This window comes from Staurois parvus, unplaced genomic scaffold, assembly GCF_062004578.1.
Source record: "Staurois parvus isolate SC_StPar_1 unplaced genomic scaffold, SC_StPar_1.0 ptg000174l, whole genome shotgun sequence".
NCBI lineage: Eukaryota > Metazoa > Chordata > Amphibia > Anura > Ranidae > Staurois > Staurois parvus.
In genome coordinates, this window is record NW_028317970.1 from 896800 (window position 1) to 922199 (window position 25400).

Here is a 25400-nt window from a genome sequence, read left to right on the forward strand (position 1 = left end):
TCAGAACGTGTCTTTCAAATTGTCAACAATGCATTTGGGGTAATAATGGAGGCTTGGTCATGTAGGGAATCCAACACAGGCGCTTTTCTGAGTATGGCTACCAATAATTCCAAATAGCGAACACTAAAAAAGCAGCACTTCAGGAAGAAAACTAAAAGGTGACCCTTCCAGAGGCATTGGTGGTGAGACTCTTTGGCCTTTCTGCTGCTTTCACCTGGTGGTCTGTCCTGCAAATAGTTTTAGCTGTTCCCCATCACACAAGTTCTCTGGCACATGTAGCGGTTGGCCATTATCTGCTAACCATTTGTCTGCCCCAAGGGAGCTTAGAATTATCAGTGGACTCTGTGGGCAAGGCTAACGTTCCCCAATATGGGAACACACAATATTGCAGCTTGTTTTCTAAGTGTCGGCTAGCTTTTGTCTTTTTTGGGTGCTGATTTTGGCCAAGACTCCTGCATGGAACACTCACCCCCCCCAGAGACTGACACTGCTGTCCAAATATGTTCCCTGTGCTACTTCATTGACACACACTATACAAGAAGTGTGTAATATCCAGGACACCAGGCGTGACACCAGGACACAACTTACACACAGTAAGCCTGCCAAGGAATGCTAGAGACACAGAAAAGTTGGGAGAATAAGAAGAAGGCCTTCTGTTGTTTGGACTATCATTATGCTGGACTAACTGGACCCAGACTAAGTTTGCTTTACACCCCGTGTAACATCTTGCCCTGAGATTGGTTGGGGAGCATAGGATCTTTAGCTGCCTGATTCTAGACGTGTGTGCCTATGGAATTTATGTGCCCAGTGGACACTTGTTCCTCACTTCATTCCCTCCCCACCTCTTGTTGCCAAAACACTGACTGATGTGAATGAGCAACAAGTTGGATCCAAGTGGTATGTGTGGAGCAGATAGACAATTTGCCCATTAGGGCCCCTTCTTTTCTGGGGGACATTGCATGTATCTGGTCTCATCCATAACTGATAGTCCATCCAAGAGCAGCTTTCAAGTCATGTGACCTCTGTGTAATGCCAATCCCAACTAGAGATGAGGTGATGGGAGACATCTTGACAGAGTTGGGGCACAGGATCCCACCACACATTGTCTACTTGGCTGCACCCCCCTTTTGGCAGTCTGCACTGTAGCTGGCCAGCTAAGACCAGTCCTAGGTTGTTAATATGGTTCACATATATGTGTATACCAAACCTGCCAATAACCTCAGTACAGTATATATGTACATATGTTAAAGCCAAAAGCAGAATCGTTGCTGTAATTTATGTCTTTGATTGTTATATGACATTTATATATTCATTGTGTTAGCAGAAGCAGAAAAGGAAAATATGCCTTTAAGAGTTAGTATAAGGTGAGCTAATCACAGACAGCCTCACACTGTACAGAGCCTTAACCAATCCCAGCCAGTTTCACATTTATGCCTGTGTAAAACTCCCTGCTAGAATATTTTAGAGACACATGCTCACCAGACAGAGGAGGAAAACAGACAAAGTTCCAATCAGAGATGCTCTATGGAAGCAGAGAAGGCCAAATAGGTATTTAATGCACTTGTGTGTTCCTCTATTGTTTAACAGTGCAGGTAGATCTGTGTGTAAAAACTGTTGTATGTGTTTACTTGTAGTTCCACCGAACTTATCGAATTTACGAACTTACGAATCGTCACTGTAGAGTAATCATTTATCGAATTTATCAATCTACCAAATTAATCTAACAATATAAGCTAACGAATCTATCGAGATAAGCTATTGAATCAACCCAATGTAATACAAATTAAACCATTGTAATATGAAAGAAACAAGCCATTGTAAGCAGTTATATGAAGAAGATTGAAGTTATTAAAGAAGTCAACTAAAGTATTCGGTGTGCTCTTTAAACCTACTGCATCCATAGAGCGGCATTGGAGGAATTACAGAGTAAAGTCAGTCTAATCAAACAAAGAAACAATTGCATAATTTTTCTGATGCCACAGCACACAAGGCACTACAAGTGCTGCGCCTGCCACATGCACAACTCCACTCCACCAAGCTATGTAGAAGTCCCTGGATGGAATGAAGAGCTACTCCAAACGTGAACAATGTAACGTGAATGGAGTGTTCTGTGTAAAGTGTTGCAGCATTTCACAAGAGGAAGCAAACCAAGATTGGGAGTAGCTGCAGACAGCAAGCAGACAACTTCAATCTTTATGTATCCCAGCTTAGGATGGAAGGAGCTGGTTTACCTCTCGGAAACATGCAATCCTATCTGCTACAGTCCTAAAGCTGGACTTGCCAGAAAACACTTCGTTTGGACATTACCAGAAATTCCAGGTAAGCAAGATTGTCCAGTGCAGCTGGAGCTAGCAGAGTCCTGCAATGCTTTAGGGACATGCAGATCAGCTCCAACTGCAATGAAGAAGATTGCCGACCTGCAAAGGCTGAAGAAGACACAACACAGGGCACTGTCCAAGAGAAATAGAACATTTATTACCAACAATCAATAGAAAACTAGAAAACATCATAAAAAATTGTAACTAAACTAAAATTGCTGCCTGAAATAGGCTCCAAGGCTGGGCTGGTCCTCGTCTGGTTCCACCTCCAGGGCTTGCTCCAGGGCCTGGATCCAGCGGCACATCCAGCCCAGGAGGCCACGAATGTCAGGATCGGGGAACAATGTAGAAAAAGCCAAACAAAATGTATTATCTGTAATAAAAAAGGAGACAGACTTGCTTCACACAACAACAGCATGCAATGCTTGTCTACCTTTGTCCATTATCCTGAAAGCACTCTATGCTGTTGTCACCTCATAATTGGAACACAGAACTTACATTTCTTGCCTGGATGATATCATGGCCCAAGGAGTGAGCTTGGAATCCTTAGTCCTAGATTACCCGCTTCCCACCCGCAATGTACTGTGGCCAGGCGGCAGCTACAGGCAAAGCAATGTACTTGTACGTCACTCTGGCTGTACTAACACAGGAGGCACACCACACACCCGAGCCGGCACGCAGCGCTCCCCTCCCCCGACTGCTGTGTCTGGTGAATACAGCGGAATGAAGATCCCAGTGATTGTGACCCGGTGATCATGTGATCTCTAGGTGATCCCAATGTAAGCAGCTGTTATGAATCAATCTCATTCATAACAGCTCTGCTTCTCCTCCTAGTGAGCTGTGATTGGCCCACAGCTGTCACATGATACATGGGGCCAATCACAGCACCCTGTACCATGTGACCAGCTCCAGCCAATCACAGATCACTATCTTGAGCTGTCAAAAATCTAACTCACTGATTACAGTTGATGAATGAGTTCGGTTCTGACAGCATTGCAGGAGAAATGATCATTATTTCTACAGCAAAGAAAAATGTGAAAAAAAAATCCCTGATCACCCCCCTCCCCCCCCCAGTAGTACAATGGTTACCATGGTAACATCCTACTATTCTGATAAAAGTATTTTTAAAAAAAAGTTAAATACCATATTGAGAATTTTGTTTTAAAAAAATTTTAAGGTTTTTTTTTTTTAACTACTTGCCAACCACTTACCCGCATTTTGTGGGTGAGCAGCAGCTCTTGGTAAAGTGGCATAATCTGCATCACTTCCTGTTTTGGGGTGTCAATGCGCCTGCGCCCCCCACTGCCCCCCCGGTCAGTCCAGGGAGAGAAGAGAGAACACGGCACCGAGTAAAAGCACCACTACATTGTACACACACGTTAGATTAGCACATTTAACCCTTTGATTGCCCCGTCACCCAGCCAGTGCCATTAGTACAGTGTCAGTATATAGAATGTTTCCCTGATCTCTGTATTCCTGCCACTAGTGACATCACATAGTGTCAGGGTCAGTAAGCCCCTCCCAGCCAGGGTCAGCTGGCGTTAGATTGGCCGCACACTGTCGCACTCACGCTATAGGTCGCTGATCACCGCCATTACTAGTATAGTGTTTGTACGGATCAATATATTGATCATGAACAGAACTATACTAGTGCCGCCTTTGTATAGTGTCCCCAATACTCAGTGTTAGCCGGATCGGCCCGGTCACTGCCAGCACTAGTGTTCAGCCCCTCCACTGTTCTTCACAGAAGATTTGTACCAATTGTGGGCCAAGGCAATTTATACACCACAATACATGGCCGCCACCCAAATTCAACTCTTGTCACACAATTCACATGGAACTCTATCACCGTTTATGAAATTAAAACATTTTTTGGGCCGAACCCTCAACATGGACATTACAGAAAAGAATGAATTGCAGTCATATTGGTCCGCAGACCCGATTCATCGTATGTCCGTGTTCTCTGCTGTGGATGGATTTGCACACGGTTCAGTTTCCTTCATTTATTGATAAACCCCATAAGACCAATGAAGTGGGTGTAAAGTGGAAGCAGTGGATGTGCAGAGAATAGGATTTGGAGCCCCGAGCTCTTTATCTCTGAATGTCTCCACATATTTGTAGTGTATTTGTGATGATTTCTGTGCACACACAATAGGACAGCGCTGTGACACATAATGCTCTTCTAGATGACAGGGAATCCTTCCCTTTGTTACAGCAGCAGTCCGCTAGAAGGTTTTTGTAGGTTTGGAGTTGTTACACATAGCGCGGGTTTTATCCATTTATAGTGATGACATCATTGCCCAAATCTGGGGGTCACCAGCCATTTCCACCCTTTACTCCCAGCTGGGGGGCTTTGTATCCATATACCAGATGTTCTACAGGACTAAATCTGCAATCAATGTTACTGCAAAATCAAAGGGGCCAAAACCCCTCCCCCGAGGAGTCATATATTTCTGTCCCCCTTGGTGGGAGTGGAGGTGACCCCTCTATAAGGATCTACAGTCCATACACACCCAGCACAATTCCGGGGTCACACTACCAGACGCTTCTCGGGGCTGCAGTTCCTCTGAGCTCCACAAGGTGGGGATCTCACTTCTACCCAGACAGGAAGTCTCTATGGAAGACAGTTGGAAGTGATGTCAGGTACACTCAGGACGGTCTAGGGGAGAGGTGAATCAGGAGGAAGTAGAGAGGAGACATTCCTGGATCTGGCGGCAGAGGAGGTAATACGTAGATGATCCCCTTCAGGGGGAGGAGTTGATGATAATATATTTGCTCCCAAAGCTGGCCTACATGGTTCAGTTTTATTGTTCAGCCAGCGGGATGACCAGAAAAACTGAAACGATTCCCCCATCCACACATTGGAGGTGGATGGGGGAATCCTCCCCGCTGCACTCTTGTATTCTGACAATGGGGGGACTCCTCTGCTCTCAGAATACACGGATCAGCACTGAAGCTATTGGCTGCAGCCGCTGGGGGAGTGGCTTTTATCCGGCAGTGGCCACACATGGATGTAAATGTGAGCGATCCCTGCTGAACCAGCTGAATTTCCATGGATCTATGGTCACCTTCAGTGACTTCCTCCCCTCCCCCTCATCTTCTTTATGATGTCAGAGAATCCTATGACATCACACTGACCTCACAGCTCCTCCTCCCAAAGTCCCTCCATCCAGAGTCAGAGAATCCTATGACATCACAGTGACCTCACAGCTCCTCCTCCCAAAGTCCCTCCATCCAGAGTCAGAAAATCCTATGACATCACACTGACCTCACAGCTCCTCCCCCCAATGTCCCTCCATCCAGTCAGGGAATCCTATGACATCACACTGACCTCACAGCTCCTCCTCCCAATGTCCCTCCATCCGGAGTCAGAGAATACTATGACATCACACTGACCTCACAGCTCCTCCTCCCAATGTCCCTCCATCTGACTTTATTCTGATGCTCTTAGGATGTGGGGCCCCTTGGTATCCTCACATGTAAAGTGGGACTGTTGGTCCTGCGTTGTATGTAATGACATCTGAATGCTGCAACAAGCCTATACCCTGCGTAGTGTGGGGGTCCTGTGGGGGGAATTATACCTCAGCCTGAAGTGGGGCTTTAATAAAATGGAGACCTGAATGGAGAGGTGAGGAGGATTCTGGGAATATCATTTGATGTGACTATTTGTGTTCAGATGTAGAGTTTTCCTCCTGTGAAGTCTGGAGATCATATGACATCACATTGCCTCCACCTCCCTCCCTGATAGAAGAGAGAAAGAAGAAGAAGATTCTAGAAGTCACCAGAGAGATCACTGAGCTGCTGACAGGAGAGGTGAGCGGTGCCGGGAATTCTGGGACATTCTCCAGTAACAGACAAGGGATGTGTCTGGATGGTGACTGTATCATTGTGTGTGTCAGGTTCCTATAAGGTGTCAGGGTGTCACTGTCTATTTCTCCATGGAGGAGTGGGAGTATTTAGAAGGACACAAGGATCTCTACAAGGACGTCATGATGGACAATCAGCCGCCCCTCACATCACCGGGTAAGAGGAGACTTTATTGTAAAGGAGAGAGCAGTACGGAGGATCCACCTAGATCCCCCATCATCTGATAAACACATAGAAACAATGGATTCAGTCAGTGTGTGTGTTTCCTACAGATGGATCCAGTCATGGGAACCCACCACAGAGATGTCCCCGTCCTCTGTATTCCCGGGATTCCACACAGGAAGGTCACACCATCCCTCACCATCATCAGGTAGATGATGACAATTATTGGTAGTTGTGATTTATACACAGCATGTTTGTTACAATGAATGTTTTATTATATCTTTCAGAGTGGAATCCTCGGGGATGATAATATTGATGTTAAAGAAGAGTATAAAGAGGAGGATGAGGAGTATGGAGTGATGGAGGAGTTTTCAGAAGGACACAAGGATATGATGGAGCCACCTAATACCAGGAACCCACCAGTGAGATGTCCCCGTCCTCTGTATTCCTGGGATTCCACACAGGAAGGTCACACCATCCCTCACCATTACAAGGTTGGTGGGATGGAGCATCCAGAGCATGGACTCCTAGAGACAATGTGTGGAGTTTTTATGTGATGTAACAATATTAACGCTTATGTCTTACAGATGTTATTTTCTTTCCTTCTCTTGGTTTAGGGTGAAGATCTGATAGATATAGAATTTGAGGTGAAAGCAGAAGAAGAAGAGGCGTATGTGAGGGATGATCAGCAGTCTATGGAGGAGGATGGAATAACGGGGACATTTATAGAGGAGGACACTCCTACAGAGATCAGCACAGGTGGGTCATGAACACTAAATCCATTCCTCCACCCATACTGCTCACTGATTGGTCCAGAGTAGGGCGGGGACTGGGTGATATCAGCCTGTAATCCCCTGGTCACTTTCCTGAGCTGTGTTCCCCGTCCTGTATTCCTGGATTTCTCTCGGATAATCTTCCTTCTCTGTGCTGCAGACACAATTTATGTATCTAGACTGGATTTATGGAGGTTCTGGGGTTCAGCTGGCAGAAAAATGTGGATTTTTACTCTAAGCATTGCATAATGTAGGCACCCAGGACATGTGACTGGGGTCTCCTGCCTTGTGCCTGACTCTTCCAGGGGACCTTCTCTGTTATCTGCTGGCTGTGCCGGGTGGAGGGATATGTCTGTAGTGTCTCAGCCCCAAGTCACTGAGTGCAGTCTCAGGAGATGGGAGGCAGCGGTGTGGGACCTACATAGTTACATAGTTAGTCTGGCTGAAAAAAGACATCCATCTAGTTGTACCATTAAAGATAAAAGTTATAATCCGACACCCACAGCTGATCCACCAGAAGGCAAAAACCCAGCAAAGCACGATCCGATCTGTTCCTGCAGGGGAAAAAAAATCCTTCCTGATCCCTCCGAGAGGCAATTGGATATTCCCTGGATCAACTTTCCCTATAAATGTCATATCCAGTTATATTCTCTGTATCCAAGAAAGAATCCAGGACTTTCCTACAGCAATCCCCCCTTATGTATTATACATGGTGATCATATCCCCCCTTATGTATTATACATGGAGATCATATCCCCCCTTATGTATTATACATGGAGATCATATCCCCCCTTATGTATTATACATGGAGATCATATCCCCCCTTATGTATTATACATGGAGATCATATTCCCCTTATGTATTATACATGGAGATCATATCCCCCCTTATGCATTATACATGGAGATCATATCCCCCCCTTATGTATTATACATGGAGATCATATCCCCCCCTTATGTATTATACATGGAGATCATATCCCCCTTATGTATTATACATGGTGATCATATCCCACCTTATGTATTATACATGGAGATCATATCCCCCCCTTATGTATTATACATGGAGATCATATCCCCCTTATGTATTATACATGGAGATCATATCCCCCTTATGTATTATACATGGAGATCATATCCCCCTTATGTATTATACATGGAGATCATATCCCCCCTTATGTATTATACATGGAGATCATATCCCCCTTATGTATTATACATGGAGATCATATCCCCCTTATGTATTATACATGGAGATCATATCCCCCCTTATGTATTATACATGGAGATCATATCCCCCCTTATGTATTATACATGGAGATCATATCCCCCTTATGTATTATACATGGAGATCATATCCCCCCCTTATGTATTATACATGGAGATCATATCCCCCCTTATGTATTATACATGGAGATCATATCCCCCCCTTATGTCTTATACATGGAGATCATATCCCCCCTTATGTATTATACATGGAGATCATATCCCCCTTATGTATTATACATGGAGATCATATCCCCCCTTATGTATTATACATGGAGATCATACCCCCCTTATGTATTATACATGGTGATCGTATCCCCCCTTATGTATTATACATGGAGATCGTATCCCCCCTTATGTATTATACATGGAGATCGTATCCCCCCTTATGTGTTATACATGGAGATCATATCCCCCTTATGTATTATACATGGAGATCATATCCCCCTTATGTATTATACATGTAGATCATATCCCCCCTTATGTATTATACATGGAGATCATATCCCCCCTTATTTATTATACATGGAGATCATATCCCCCCTTATGTATTATACATGGAGATCGTATCCCCCTTATGTATTATACATGGAGATCATATCCCCCCCTTATGTATTATACATGGAGATCATATCCCCCCTTATGTATTATACATGGAGATCATATCCCCCCTTATGTATTATACATGGAGATCATATCCCCCCTCATGTATTATACATGGAGATCATATCCCCCCTTATGTATTATACATGGAGATCATATCCCCCCTTATGTATTATACATGGAGATCATATCCCCCCCTTATGTATTATACATGGAGATCATATCCCCCCCCCTTATGTATTATACATGGAGATCATATCCCCCCCTTATGTATTATACATGGTGATCATATCCCCCCTTATGTATTATACATGGAGATCATATCTCCCCTTATGTATTATACATGGAGATCATATCCCCCCTTATGTATTATACATGGAGATCATATCCCCCCCATATGTATTATACATGGAGATCATATCCCCCCCTTATGTATTATATATGGAGATCATATCCCCCTTATGTATTATACATGGAGATCATATCCCCCTTATGTATTATACATGGAGATCATATCCCCCTTATGTATTATACATGGAGATCATATCCCCCCTTATGTATTATACATGGAGATCATATCCCCCCTTATGTATTATACATGGAGATCATATCCCCCCTTATGTATTATACATGGAGATCATATCCCCCTTATGTATTATACATGGTGATCATATCCCCCCCCCCTTATGTATTATACATGGAGATCATATCCCCCTTATGTATTATACATGGAGATCATATCTCCCCTTATGTATTATACATGGAGATCATATCCCCCCTTATGTATTATACATGGAGATCATATCCCCCCTTATGTATTATACATGGAGATCATATCCCCCCTTATGTATTATACATGGTGATCATATCCCCCCCCTTATGTATTATACATGGAGATCATATCCCCCCTTATGTATTATACATGGAGATCATATCCCCCCCTTATGTATTATACATGGAGATCATATCCCCCTTATGTATTATACATGGAGATCATATCCCCCCTTATGTATTATACATGGTGATTATATCCCTCTTATGTATTATACATGGAGATCATATCCCCCTTATGTATTATACATGGAGATCATATCCCCCCTTATGTATTATACATGGAGATCATATCCCCCCTTATGTATTATACATGGAGATCATATCCCCCCTTATGTATTATACATGGAGATCATATCCCCCCCTTATGTATTATACATGGTGATCATATCCCCCCCTTATGTATTATACATGGATATCATATCCCCCTTATGTATTATACATGGAGATCATATCCCCCCTTATGTATTATACATGGAGATCACATCCCCCTTATGTATTATACATGGAGATCATATCCCCCCTTATGTATTATACATGGAGATCATATCCCCCTTATGTATTATACATGGAGATCATATCCCCCCCTTATGTATTATACATGGAGATCATATCCCCCCCCTTATGTATTATACATGGAGATCATATCCCCCCTTATGTATTATACATGGAGATCATATCCCCCCTTATGTATTATACATGGAGATCATATCCCCCCTTATGTATTATACATGGTGATTATATCCCTCTTATGTATTATACTTGGAGATCATATCCCCCCCTTATGTATTATACATAGAGATCATACCCCCCCTTATGTATTATACATGGAGATCATATCCCCCCTTATGTATTATACATGGAGATCATATCCCCCCCTTATGTATTATACATGGAGATCATATCCCCCCTTATGTATTATACATGGAGATCATATCCCCCCTTATGTATTATACATGGAGATCATATCCCCCCTTATGTATTATACATGGGGATCATATCCCCCCTTATGTATTATACATGGAGATCATATCCCCCCTTATGTATTATACATGGAGATCATATCCCCCCCTTATGTATTATACATGGTGATTATATCCCTCTTATGTATTATACATGGAGATCATATCCCCCCTTATGTATTATACATGGAGATCATATCCCCCCTTATGTATTATACATGGTGATCATATCCCCCCTTATGTATTATACATGGAGATCATATCCCCCCTTATGTATTATACATGGAGATCATATCCCCCCTTATGTATTATACATGGAGATCATATCCCCCCTTATGTATTATACATGGAGATCATATCCCCCTTATGTATTATACATGGAGATCATATCCCCCTTATGTATTATACATGGAGATCATATTCCCCTTATGTATTATACATGGAGATCATATCCCCCCTTATGCATTATACATGGAGATCATATCCCCCCCTTATGTATTATACATGGAGATCATATCCCCCCCTTATGTATTATACATGGAGATCATATCCCCCTTATGTATTATACATGGTGATCATATCCCACCTTATGTATTATACATGGAGATCATATCCCCCCCTTATGTATTATACATGGAGATCATATCCCCCTTATGTATTATACATGGAGATCATATCCCCCTTATGTATTATACATGGAGATCATATCCCCCTTATGTATTATACATGGAGATCATATCCCCCTTATGTATTATACATGGAGATCATATCCCCCTTATGTATTATACATGGATATCATATCCCCCTTATGTATTATACATGGAGATCATATCCCCCTTATGTATTATACATGGAGATCATATCCCCCCTTATGTATTATACATGGAGATCATATCCCCCCTTATGTATTATACATGGAGATCATATCCCCCTTATGTATTATACATGGAGATCATATCCCCCCCTTATGTCTTATACATGGAGATCATATCCCCCCTTATGTATTATACATGGAGATCATATCCCCCTTATGTATTATACATGGAGATCATATCCCCCCTTATGTATTATACATGGAGATCATACCCCCCTTATGTATTATACATGGTGATCGTATCCCCCCTTATGTATTATACATGGAGATCGTATCCCCCCTTATGTATTATACATGGAGATCGTATCCCCCCTTATGTGTTATACATGGAGATCATATCCCCCTTATGTATTATACATGGAGATCATATCCCCCTTATGTATTATACATGTAGATCATATCCCCCCTTATGTATTATACATGGAGATCATATCCCCCCTTATTTATTATACATGGAGATCATATCCCCCCTTATGTATTATACATGGAGATCGTATCCCCCTTATGTATTATACATGGAGATCATATCCCCCCCTTATGTATTATACATGGAGATCATATCCCCCCTTATGTATTATACATGGAGATCATATCCCCCCTTATGTATTATACATGGAGATCATATCCCCCCTCATGTATTATACATGGAGATCATATCCCCCCTTATGTATTATACATGGAGATCATATCCCCCCTTATGTATTATACATGGAGATCATATCCCCCCCTTATGTATTATACATGGAGATCATATCCCCCCCCCTTATGTATTATACATGGAGATCATATCCCCCCCTTATGTATTATACATGGTGATCATATCCCCCCTTATGTATTATACATGGAGATCATATCTCCCCTTATGTATTATACATGGAGATCATATCCCCCCTTATGTATTATACATGGAGATCATATCCCCCCCATATGTATTATACATGGAGATCATATCCCCCCCTTATGTATTATATATGGAGATCATATCCCCCTTATGTATTATACATGGAGATCATATCCCCCTTATGTATTATACATGGAGATCATATCCCCCTTATGTATTATACATGGAGATCATATCCCCCCTTATGTATTATACATGGAGATCATATCCCCCCTTATGTATTATACATGGAGATCATATCCCCCCTTATGTATTATACATGGAGATCATATCCCCCTTATGTATTATACATGGTGATCATATCCCCCCCCCCCTTATGTATTATACATGGAGATCATATCCCCCTTATGTATTATACATGGAGATCATATCTCCCCTTATGTATTATACATGGAGATCATATCCCCCCTTATGTATTATACATGGAGATCATATCCCCCCTTATGTATTATACATGGAGATCATATCCCCCCTTATGTATTATACATGGAGATCATATCCCCCCTTATGTATTATACATGGTGATCATATCCCCCCCCTTATGTATTATACATGGAGATCATATCCCCCCTTATGTATTATACATGGAGATCATATCCCCCCCTTATGTATTATACATGGAGATCATATCCCCCTTATGTATTATACATGGAGATCATATCCCCCCTTATGTATTATACATGGTGATTATATCCCTCTTATGTATTATACATGGAGATCATATCCCCCTTATGTATTATACATGGAGATCATATCCCCCCTTATGTATTATACATGGAGATCATATCCCCCCTTATGTATTATACATGGAGATCATATCCCCCCTTATGTATTATACATGGAGATCATATCCCCCCCTTATGTATTATACATGGTGATCATATCCCCCCCTTATGTATTATACATGGATATCATATCCCCCTTATGTATTATACATGGAGATCATATCCCCCCTTATGTATTATACATGGAGATCACATCCCCCTTATGTATTATACATGGAGATCATATCCCCCCTTATGTATTATACATGGAGATCATATCCCCCTTATGTATTATACATGGAGATCATATCCCCCCCTTATGTATTATACATGGAGATCATATCCCCCCCCTTATGTATTATACATGGAGATCATATCCCCCCCTTATGTATTATACATGGAGATCATATCCCCCCTTATGTATTATACATGGAGATCATATCCCCCCTTATGTATTATACATGGAGATCATATCCCCCCTTATGTATTATACATGGAGATCATATCCCCCTTTATGTATTATACAAGGAGATCATATCCCCCTTATGTATTATACATGGAGATCATATCCCCCCTTATGTATTATACATGGAGATCATATCCCCCCTTATGTATTATACATGGTGATTATATCCCTCTTATGTATTATACTTGGAGATCATATCCCCCCCTTATGTATTATACATAGAGATCATACCCCCCCTTATGTATTATACATGGAGATCATATCCCCCCTTATGTATTATACATGGAGATCATATCCCCCCCTTATGTATTATACATGGAGATCATATCCCCCCTTATGTATTATACATGGAGATCATATCCCCCCTTATGTATTATACATGGAGATCATATCCCCCCTTATGTATTATACATGGGGATCATATCCCCCCTTATGTATTATACATGGAGATCATATCCCCCCTTATGTATTATACATGGAGATCATATCCCCCCTTATGTATTATACATGGAGATCATATCCCCCCCTTATGTATTATACATGGTGATTATATCCCTCTTATGTATTATACATGGAGATCATATCCCCCCTTATGTATTATACATGGAGATCATATCCCCCCTTATGTATTATACATGGTGATCATATCCCCCCCTTATGTATTATAGATGGAGATCATATCCCCCCTTATGTATTATACATGGAGATCATATCCCCCCCTTATGTATTATACATGGAGATCATATCCCCCTTATGTATTATACATGGTGATCATATCCCCCCTTATGTATTATACATGGGGATCATATCCCCGCTTATGTATTATACATGGAGATCATATCCCCCCCTTATGTATTATACATGGAGATCATATCCCCCCTTATGTATTATACATGGAGATCATATCCCCCCTTATGTATTATACATGGAGATCATATCCCCCTTATGTATTATACATGGAGATCATATCCCCCTTATGTATTATACATGGAGATCATATCCCCCTTATGTATTATACATGGAGATCATATCCCCCTTATGTATTATACATGGAGATCATATCCCCCCTTATGTATTATACATGGGGATCATATCCCCCCCTTATGTATTATAGATGGAGATCATATCCCCCCTTATGTATTATACATGGAGATCATATCCCCCCCTTATGTATTATACATGGAGATCATATCCCCCCCTTATGTATTATACATGGAGATCATATCCCCCTTATGTATTATACATGGTGATCATATCCCCCCTTATGTATTATACATGGGGATCATATCCCCGCTTATGTATTATACATGGAGATCATATCCCCCCTTATGTATTATACATGGAGATCATATCCCCCTTATGTATTATACATGGAGATCATATCCCCCTTATGTATTATACATGGAGATCATATCCCCCCTTATGTATTATACATGGAGATCATATCCCCCCTTATGTATTATACATGGAGATCATATCCCCCTTATGTATTATACATGGAGATCATATCCCCCCTTATGTATTATACATGGAGATCATATCCCCCCTTATGTATTATACATGGAGATCATATCCCCCCTTATGTATTATACATGGTGATTATATCCCTCTTATGTATTATACTTGGAGATCATATCCCCCCCTTATGTATTATACATAGAGATCATACCCCCCCTTATGTATTCTACATGGAGATCATATCCCCCCTTATGTATTATACATGGAGATCATATCCCCCCCTTATGTATTATACATGGAGATCATATCCCCCCTTATGTATTATACATGGAGATCATATCCCCCCTTATGTATTATACATGGAGATAATTTCCCCCCTTATGTATTATACATGGGGATCATATCCCCCCTTATGTATTATACATGGAGATCATATCCCCCCCTTATGTATTATACATGGAGATCATATCCCCCCTTATGTATTATACATGGAGATCATATCCCCCCCTTATGTATTATACATGGTGATTATATCCCTCTTATGTATTATACATGGAGATCATATCCCCCCTTATGTATTATACATGGAGATCATATCCCCCCTTATGTATTATACATGGTGATCATATCCCCCCCTTATGTATTATAGATGGAGATCATATCCCCCCTTATGTATTATACATGGAGATCATATCCCCCCCTTATGTATTATACATGGAGATCATATCCCCCTTATGTATTATACATGGTGATCATATCCCCCCTTATGTATTATACATGGGGATCATATCCCCGCTTATGTATTATACATGGAGATCATATCCCCCCCTTATGTATTATACATGGAGATCATATCCCCCCTTATGTATTATACATGGAGATCATATCCCCCCTTATGTATTATACATGGAGATCATATCCCCCTTATGTATTATACATGGAGATCATATCCCCCTTATGTATTATACATGGAGATCATATCCCCCTTATGTATTATACATGGAGATCATATCCCCCTTATGTATTATACATGGAGATCATATCCCCCTTATGTATTATACATGGAGATCATATCCCCCCTTATGTATTATACATGGAGATCATATCCCCCCTTATGTATTATACATGGGGATCATATCCCCCCCTTATGTATTATAGATGGAGATCATATCCCCCCTTATGTATTATACATGGAGATCATATCCCCCCCTTATGTATTATACATGGAGATCATATCCCCCCCTTATGTATTATACATGGAGATCATATCCCCCTTATGTATTATACATGGTGATCATATCCCCCCTTATGTATTATACATGGGGATCATATCCCCGCTTATGTATTATACATGGAGATCATATCCCCCCTTATGTATTATACATGGAGATCATATCCCCCCCTTATGTATTATACATGGAGATCATATCCCCCCTTATGTATTATACATGGAGATCATATCCCCCCTTATGTATTATACATGGAGATCATATCCCCCCTTATGTATTATACATGGAGATCATATCCCCCCTTATGTATTATACATGGAGATCATATCCCCCCTTATGTATTATACATGGAGATCATATCCCCCCCTTATGTATTATACATGGAGATCATATCCCCCCTTATGTATTATACATGGAGATCATATCCCCCCCTTATGTATTATACATGGTGATTATATCCCTCTTATGTATTATACATGGAGATCATATCCCCCCTTATGTATTATACATGGTGATCATATCCCCCCCTTATGTATTATAGATGGAGATCATATCCCCCCTTATGTATTATACATGGAGATCATATCCCCCCCTTATGTATTATACATGGAGATCATATCCCCCTTATGTATTATACATGGTGATCATATCCCCCCTTATGTATTATACATGGGGATCATATCCCCGCTTATGTATTATACATGGAGATCATATCCCCCCCTTATGTATTATACATGGAGATCATATCCCCCCCTTATGTATTATACATGGAGATCATATCCCCCCTTATGTATTATACATGGAGATAATATCCCCCTTATGTATTATACATGGAGATCATATCCCCCCTTATGTATTATACATGGGGATCATATCCCCCCCTTATGTATTATACATGGAGATCATATCCCCCCTTATGTATTATACATGGAGATCATATCCCCCCCCTTATGTATTATACATGGAGATCATATCCCCCCCTTATGTATTATACATGGAGATCATATCCCCCTTATGTATTATACATGGTGATCATATCCCCCCTTATGTATTATACATGGGGATCATATCCCCGCTTATGTATTATACATGGAGATCATATCCCCCCTTATGTATTATACATGGAGATCATATCCCCCCCTTATGTATTATACATGGAGATCATATCCCCCCTTATGTATTATACATGGAGATCATATCCCCCCTTATGTATTATACATGGAGATCATATCCCCCCTTATGTATTATACATGGAGATCATATCCCCCCTTATGTATTATACATGGAGATCATATCCCCCCCTTATGTATTATACATGGAGATCATATCCCCCCTTATGTATTATACATGGAGATCATATCCCCCCCTTATGTATTATACATGGTGATTATATCCCTCTTATGTATTATACATGGAGATCATATCCCCCCTTATGTATTATACATGGTGATCATATCCCCCCCTTATGTATTATAGATGGAGATCATATCCCCCCTTATGTATTATACATGGAGATCATATCCCCCCCTTATGTATTATACATGGAGATCATATCCCCCTTATGTATTATACATGGTGATCATATCCCCCCTTATGTATTATACATGGGGATCATATCCCCGCTTATGTATTATACATGGAGATCATATCCCCCCCTTATGTATTATACATGGAGATCATATCCCCCCCTTATGTATTATACATGGAGATCATATCCCCCCTTATGTATTATACATGGAGATCATATCCCCCTTATGTATTATACATGGAGATCATATCCCCCCCTTATGTATTATACATGGTGATTATATCCCTCTTATGTATTATACATGGAGATCATATCCCCCCTTATGTATTATACATGGTGATCATATCCCCCCCTTATGTATTATAGATGGAGATCATATCCCCCCTTATGTATTATACATGGAGATCATATCCCCCCCTTATGTATTATACATGGAGATCATATCCCCCTTATGTATTATACATGGAGATCATATCCCCCCCTTATGTATTATACATGGTGATCATATCCCCCCTTATGTATTATACATGGGGATCATATCCCCGCTTATGTATTATACATGGAGATCATATCCCCCCCTTATGTATTATACATGGAGATCATATCCCCCCCTTATGTATTATACATGGAGATCATATCCCCCCTTATGTATTATACATGGAGATCATATCCCCCTTATGTATTATACATGGAGATCATATCCCCCCGTATGTATTATACATGGAGATCATATCCCCCTTATGTATTATACATGGAGATCATATCCCCCCTTATGTATTATACATGGAGATCATATCCCCCCCCTTATGTATTATACATGGAGATCATATCCCCCCTTATGTATTATACATGGAGATCATATCCCCCTTAATCTCCTCTTCTCAGTAGAGAATACATTCAGTTCCTCTAATCTCTCCTCATAGCTGATCTCCTCCATGCCTCGTATCAGTTTGGTTGCCCTTCTCTGTACTTTCTCCAGTTCCCCAATGTTCTTTTTGTGAATTGATGATATCTCTCTCTCTGGAGTCTATAACTCTCCTAATACAAGAGAGGATTTTGCTCGCTTTAGAACCCGCAGCTTTGCATTGCCTGCCATTATTAAGCTGGTAATCTACCATAACCCCCAGATCCTTCTCCACCATTGACCCCCCCAGATCCTTCTACACCACTGACCCCTACCCCTCCAGATCCTGCTCCACAATTGCCCCCCAGATCCTTCTCCACCATTGACCCCCCCCCCAGATCTTTCTCCACTATTGACCCTCCAAATCCTTCTCCACCATTGACCACCCCAGATGCTTCACCACCATTGACCTCCCCAGATCCTTCTCTACCATTGCCCCCCAGATACTTCTCCACCATTGACCCCCCCAGATCCTTTTCTACCATTGACCCCCCAGATCCTTCTCCACCATTGATCCCCCAGTTGTACCCCCCTAGTATGTATGATGCATGCATATTCTTAGCCCCCCAGTGCAGAACCTTACATTTATCACCATTAGCCCTCATTGGCCCCATAGCCCCCCAATTACACAGAGCATTGAGGTCGGCTTGTAAGTTGGAGACATCCTGTAAGGACGTTATTCCCCGGCACAGCTTGGTGTCATCTGCAAAGACTGGAATGGGATTTATAATCTCACACCCCATATTGTTTATAAATATATTAAAAAGTAAGGGTCCCAACACTGAACCTTGGGGTACCCCACTAATAACACTGAACCTTGGGGTACACCACTAATAACACTGAACCTTGGGGTACACCACTAATAACACTGAACCTTGGGGTACCCCACTAATAACACTGAACCCTGGGGTACTCCACTAATAACACTGAACCTTGGGGAACCCCACTAATACCTCCGAACCTTGGGGTACACCACTAATAACACTGAACCTTGGGCTGCCCCACTAATGACTCTGAACCCTGGGGTACCCCACTAATAACACTGAACCTTGGGCTGCCCCACTAATAACACTGAACCTTGGGCTGCCCCACTAATAACACTGAACCTTGGGGTGCCCCACTAATAACACTGAACCTTGGGGTACATCACTAATAACACTGAGCCTTGGGGTACCCCTCTATTAACAGTGAGCCTTGGGGTACCCCACTAATAACACTGAACCTTGGGGAACCCCACTAATAACACTGAACCTTTGGGTACCCCACTAATAACACTGAACCTTGGGGTACCCCACTAATAACACTGAACCTTGGGGAACCCCACTAATACCTCTGAACCCTGGGGTACCCCACTAATAACACTGAACCTTGGGGTACCCCACTAATAACACTGAACCTTGGGGAACCCCACTAAGAACACTGAACCTTTGGGTACCTCACTAATAAAACTGAACCTTGGGGTACCCCACTAACCCCTTCCATACTGGGCACTTTTACCCCTCTGAACAATTATATCATAAGGGCATGCGCTATTAATAAATTATATAAATATATCTATCACCATATATAAAGTGACCAAAAAATAAATAAAATATCCAAAAACCACATGGTGTGTAAAATAAATATAGTGTCCAAAAACAATATATAAATATATCTATTCGTGTCCAAAAACAATCTTCAGTGACTTCATAACACTGAGAAATCCACCACCAAAAACGATGGAATGATCTCACCAGAGATATTTGCTGGTCAAATTATAAACCAGCAACAGCGCTTGTGGTCTGGGAGCGATGAATAATGATGTCCAATTAGTAGATGTAGTAATACTCAATCACTTTCCAGGTAATCAATAATAGTAAGCAGCCTGAGGAATACTATATCCCGATCATAGAAAATACTCTGCAGCCAAAGGATCTCATGGGAAATGTCTCCACTCCATTTCATACCTCCATATATACATGCAGCACACTCAGGAACAAAGAAGAGAACATAATGGTGCAGCACGTTTTTACCATTTATCTGGAGGGGCTCTGAAATAGATCTTCATGTATTTTCACATTGTATTAATGAGAATTGTTCTGGTTTAACGTTTAGTTACGAAGGATTTTGAACGGGTTCATTTCCTGGATTTAAACTTCTATAAATATGAGGGACAGATTTATACTAAATCTTTTGTTAAAGATAAAAACAGCTCCATTCCAGTTTCTAGTGGACATCATCCTAAATGGCTATATAATACCCCAAGGAGCCAGTTTACGAGGATTAAAAGAAACTGTAGTTTAAGGAAAGATTTTGTTGACCAAACCGATCTATTGATAGACAGGTTTATTGATAAAGGATATAAAAAACCCTTTTTGGTGGCTGAAAGGGAAGTTATTGATAGAAAAGATAGAAGTAGTTTCCTGTCTAAGAGAAAGATTAAAAATGATAGATTTGATATTGCCTTTATTACCAACTTTAATAATCAATATAAAAAGTTTGAGGGTATTTTTAAAAAATATTGGCCAATTTTGTTAAAAGATGAGACACTGAAAAAGATTATTCCTGAAAGACCTAAATTTATTTATAAGAAAAATAGATCTGTAAGGATGAAATTGGTACATAATGTTTTAGATCCACCTAAAGAAGTAAACTTCTTCCCTGATCTTAAGGGCTTTGTTTATTGTAACAAATGTAAAGCATGAAGAACGGTTAATAGATCTGGGAAAATAAAAAGGAAGACATTTGTTTCAAATATAACAAAAAAGGAATATAGTATTGATACAACTTATTTCATGTAATTCCTCTCATGTAATATATGTTTTAGAATGCCGTGTCAATGTCAGTATATAGGAAGAACAGGGAGACAGTTAAAAACTAGGATAAATGAACATTTGAATAATATAAAAAGAGGATTTGAGAAACACAGAGTCTGAAGACATTTCAAATGAAAACACAATAGTGATCCAAGTTTAGCAACATTTTATGGTATTGAGTAGAGATGATCGAACCGAAGTAGCCGAAGTGGAATTCGAGTCGAATATCGGAAAAATTTCGATTCGCGCCGAATCCGAAAAATAGCCTAATTCGGACGCGCGAATCGAAATTTTTCCGAAAATGGCGGCTGACATGTGCGGCGACGGAGCGGGGATGTCTGGGAAGGCGCGCAGACAAGGCGCGCTGACCCATAATGCATTCCTCAACGACATGTGATCGCATCAGCCAATCAGCAGCCAGCCAGCTAGCACTGTGTAATGGTCGAGCTATAAATAGCGGCCATTTTGGAATTCTTCATTTGCCTGCAGTCATTGAACAGAGGCAGACCGCTCTGTATTAGGGACAGAGTTAGGGCCACAGAAACGATACTTGGGGACAGAGAAACGTTACTTAGGGACAGAGAACCATTACTCAGGGACACAGATTTGTTAATTAGGGCCACAGAATCGTTACTTAGGGACAAAGAAACGCTAGTTAGGGCCACAGAATTCATACTCAGGGACAGACAGAATTGTTACTGAGTGCCAGAGAATTGTTACTTAGGGCCACAGAAACGTTATTAGGGCCACAGAATTGTTACTCAGGGACAGACAGAATTGTTACTGAGTGCCAGAGAATTGTTACTTAGGGCCACAGAAACTTTAGTTAGGGCCACAGAATTGTTACTCAGGGACAGACACAGAATTGTTACTGAGGGCCACAGAACTGTTACTTAGGGCCACAGAATTGTTACTCGTACAGACACAGAATTGTTACTGAGGGCCACAGAACTGTTACTTAGGGCCACAGAATTGTTACTCGCACAGACACAGAATTGTTACACAGGGACACAGAACTGTTACTGAGGGCCACAGAACCGTTACTTAGGGCCACAGAATTGTTACTCGCACAGACACAGAATTGTTACTCGCACAGACACAGAATTGTTACTGAGGGCCACAGAACTGTTAGTTAGGGCCACAGAATTGTTACTCGCACAGACACAGAATTGTTACTCGCACAGACACAGAATTGTTACTGAGGGCCACAGAACTGTTACTTGGGGCCACAGAAACGTTAATCAGGGACACAGAATTGTTACTGAGGGCCACAGAACTGTTACTTAGGGCCACAGAATTGTTACTCGCACAGACACAGAATTGTTACTCGCACAGACACAGAATTGTTACTCGCACAGACACAGAATTGTTACTCGCACAGACACAGAATTGTTACTCAGGGACACAGAACTGTTACTGAGGGCCACAGAACCGTTACTTAGGGCCACAGAATTGTTACTCGCACAGACACAGAATTGTTACTCGCACAGACACAGAATTGTTACTCGCACAGACACAGAATTGTTACTCAGGGACACAGAACTGTTACTGAGGGCCACAGAACTGTTACTTAGGGCCACAGAATTGTTACTCGCACAGACACAGAATTGTTATACAGGGACACAGAATTGTTACTGAGGGCCACAGAACCGTTACTTAGGGACACATAATTGTTACTGAGGGCCACAGAACTGTTACTTAGGGCCACAGAATTGTTACTCGCACAGACACAGAATTGTTACTCAGGGACACAGAACTGTTACTGAGGGCCACAGAACCGTTACTTAGGGCCACAGAATTGTTACTCAGGGACACAGAATCATTTAATTAAAGAGTATGTCAGACAACATGCAGAGGAGTGGCAGAGGAGGCAATGTTTTAGGAGCGAGCAGACGTGGCAGCAGAGGAAGGGGTCGAGGCAGCACTATTCGCAGCCAGAGGCTAGTGCTCCCGGTGTCATCCAGTACAGTGAGGAAGAGCTAACAGAGGGCGGTCAGGAACGGGGGGAGACATCCGCCTCTTCAGCAGCCAGGCGAAGAAGTAGTGGCGAGGAGAGTGTCTCGGTAGCCGGTGTAGAGACAGGTCTGTCTCCTGACCCACACGCAGCCGAGGGGGCTAGTAGTGAGGCGGAGACCCTAATTGATGATGATGAGGCTGATCGCACTTGGCAGCCTCGTCGTCATCAGGCTATTGCTTCCGCATCTTCAGGAGAAGAGGGTGGCAGCTTGGCAGCGAGCAAAACAGTCGGTGGGTTGTCTCCATCGCCACACTCTGCCATGTGCCACTTTCAGGTCTCCTCACACACTGCTGGTGTGTTGAATTTTTTGACATAGGGTGCTGGCAGATTACGGGCCTCCCATAGCTGCTGCCAGGCCCCTAATCTGCCATGGGCCCCTATACCGCCTCCTCATGCTGCTGCCAGGTCCACAGTCTCTCATGCCATGTGCCACTTTCAGGTCTCCTCACACTGCTGGTGTGTTGAATTTTTTGACATAGGGTGCTGGCAGATTACGGGCCTCCCATAGCTGCTGCCAGGCCCCTAATCTGCCATGGGCCCCTATATACCGCCTCCTCATGCTGCTGCCAAGTCCAAAGTCTCTCATGGGTCCCTGTACGGCCTCCCATTGCTGCTGTCTCCATCGCCACACTCTGCCATGTGCCACTTTCAGGTCTCCTCACACACTGCTGGTGTGTTGAATTTTTTCACATAGGGTGCTGGCAGATTACGGGCCTCCCATAGCTGCTGCCAGGCCCCTAATCTGCCATGGGCCCCTATACCGCCTCCTCATGCTGCTGCCAGGTCCACAGTCTCTCATGCCATGTGCCACTTTCAGGTCTCCTCACACTGCTGGTGTGTTGAATTTTTTGACATAGGGTGCTGGCAGATTACGGGCCTCCCATTGCTGCTGCCAGGCCCCTAATCTGCCATGGGCCCCTATATACCGCCTCCTCATGCTGCTGCCAGATCCAGAGTCTGTCATGGGTCCCTGTTCGGCCTCCCATTGCTGCTGTCTCCATCGCCACACTCTGCCATGTGCCACTTTCAGGTCTCCTCACACACTGCTGGTGTGTTGAATTTTTTGACATAGGGTGCTGGCAGATTACGGGCCTCCCATAGCTGCTGCCAGGCCCCTAATCTGCCATGGGCCCCTATACCGCCTCATGCTGCTGCCAGGTCCACAGTCTCTCATGCCATGTGCCACTTTCAGGTCTCCTCACACTGCTGGTGTGTTGAATTTTTTGACATAGGGTGCTGGCAGATTACGGGCCTCCCATAGCTGCTGCCAGGCCCCTAATCTGCCATGGGCCCCTATATACCGCCTCCTCATGCTGCTGCCAGGTCCAGAGTCTGTCATGGGTCCCTGTACGGCCTCCCATTGCTGCTGTCTCCATCGCCACACTCTGCCATGTGCCACTTTCAGGTCTCCTCACACACTGCTGGTGTGTTGAATTTTTTGACATAGGGTGCTGGCAGATTACGGGCCTCCCATAGCTGCTGCCAGGCCCCTAATCTGCCATGGGCCCCTATACCGCCTCCTCATGCTGCTGCCAGGTCCACAGTCTCTCATGCCATGTGCCACTTTCAGGTCTCCTCACACTGCTGGTGTGTTGAATTTTTTGACATAGGGTGCTGGCAGATTACGGGCCTACTATAGCTGCTGCCAGGCCCCTAATCTGCCATGGGCCCCTATACCGCCTC

At 42.4% G+C, this 25400-nt stretch overlaps 1 protein-coding gene across 1 annotated transcript in view; it reads left to right on the forward strand.

Moving 5' to 3' along the window:
• Positions 1–4954: 4954 nt before the first annotated feature.
• The window catches only part of LOC149462478 (uncharacterized), a 107075-nt gene continuing 86629 nt past the window's right edge, over positions 4955–25400 (forward strand). Inside the window, exons 1-2 of the mRNA XM_089676827.1 lie at positions 4955–4961; positions 5995–6146. Coding sequence (XP_089532953.1) covers positions 4955–4961; positions 5995–6146 — 159 coding nt within the window. The remainder of the gene's footprint in view (positions 4962–5994; positions 6147–25400) is intronic.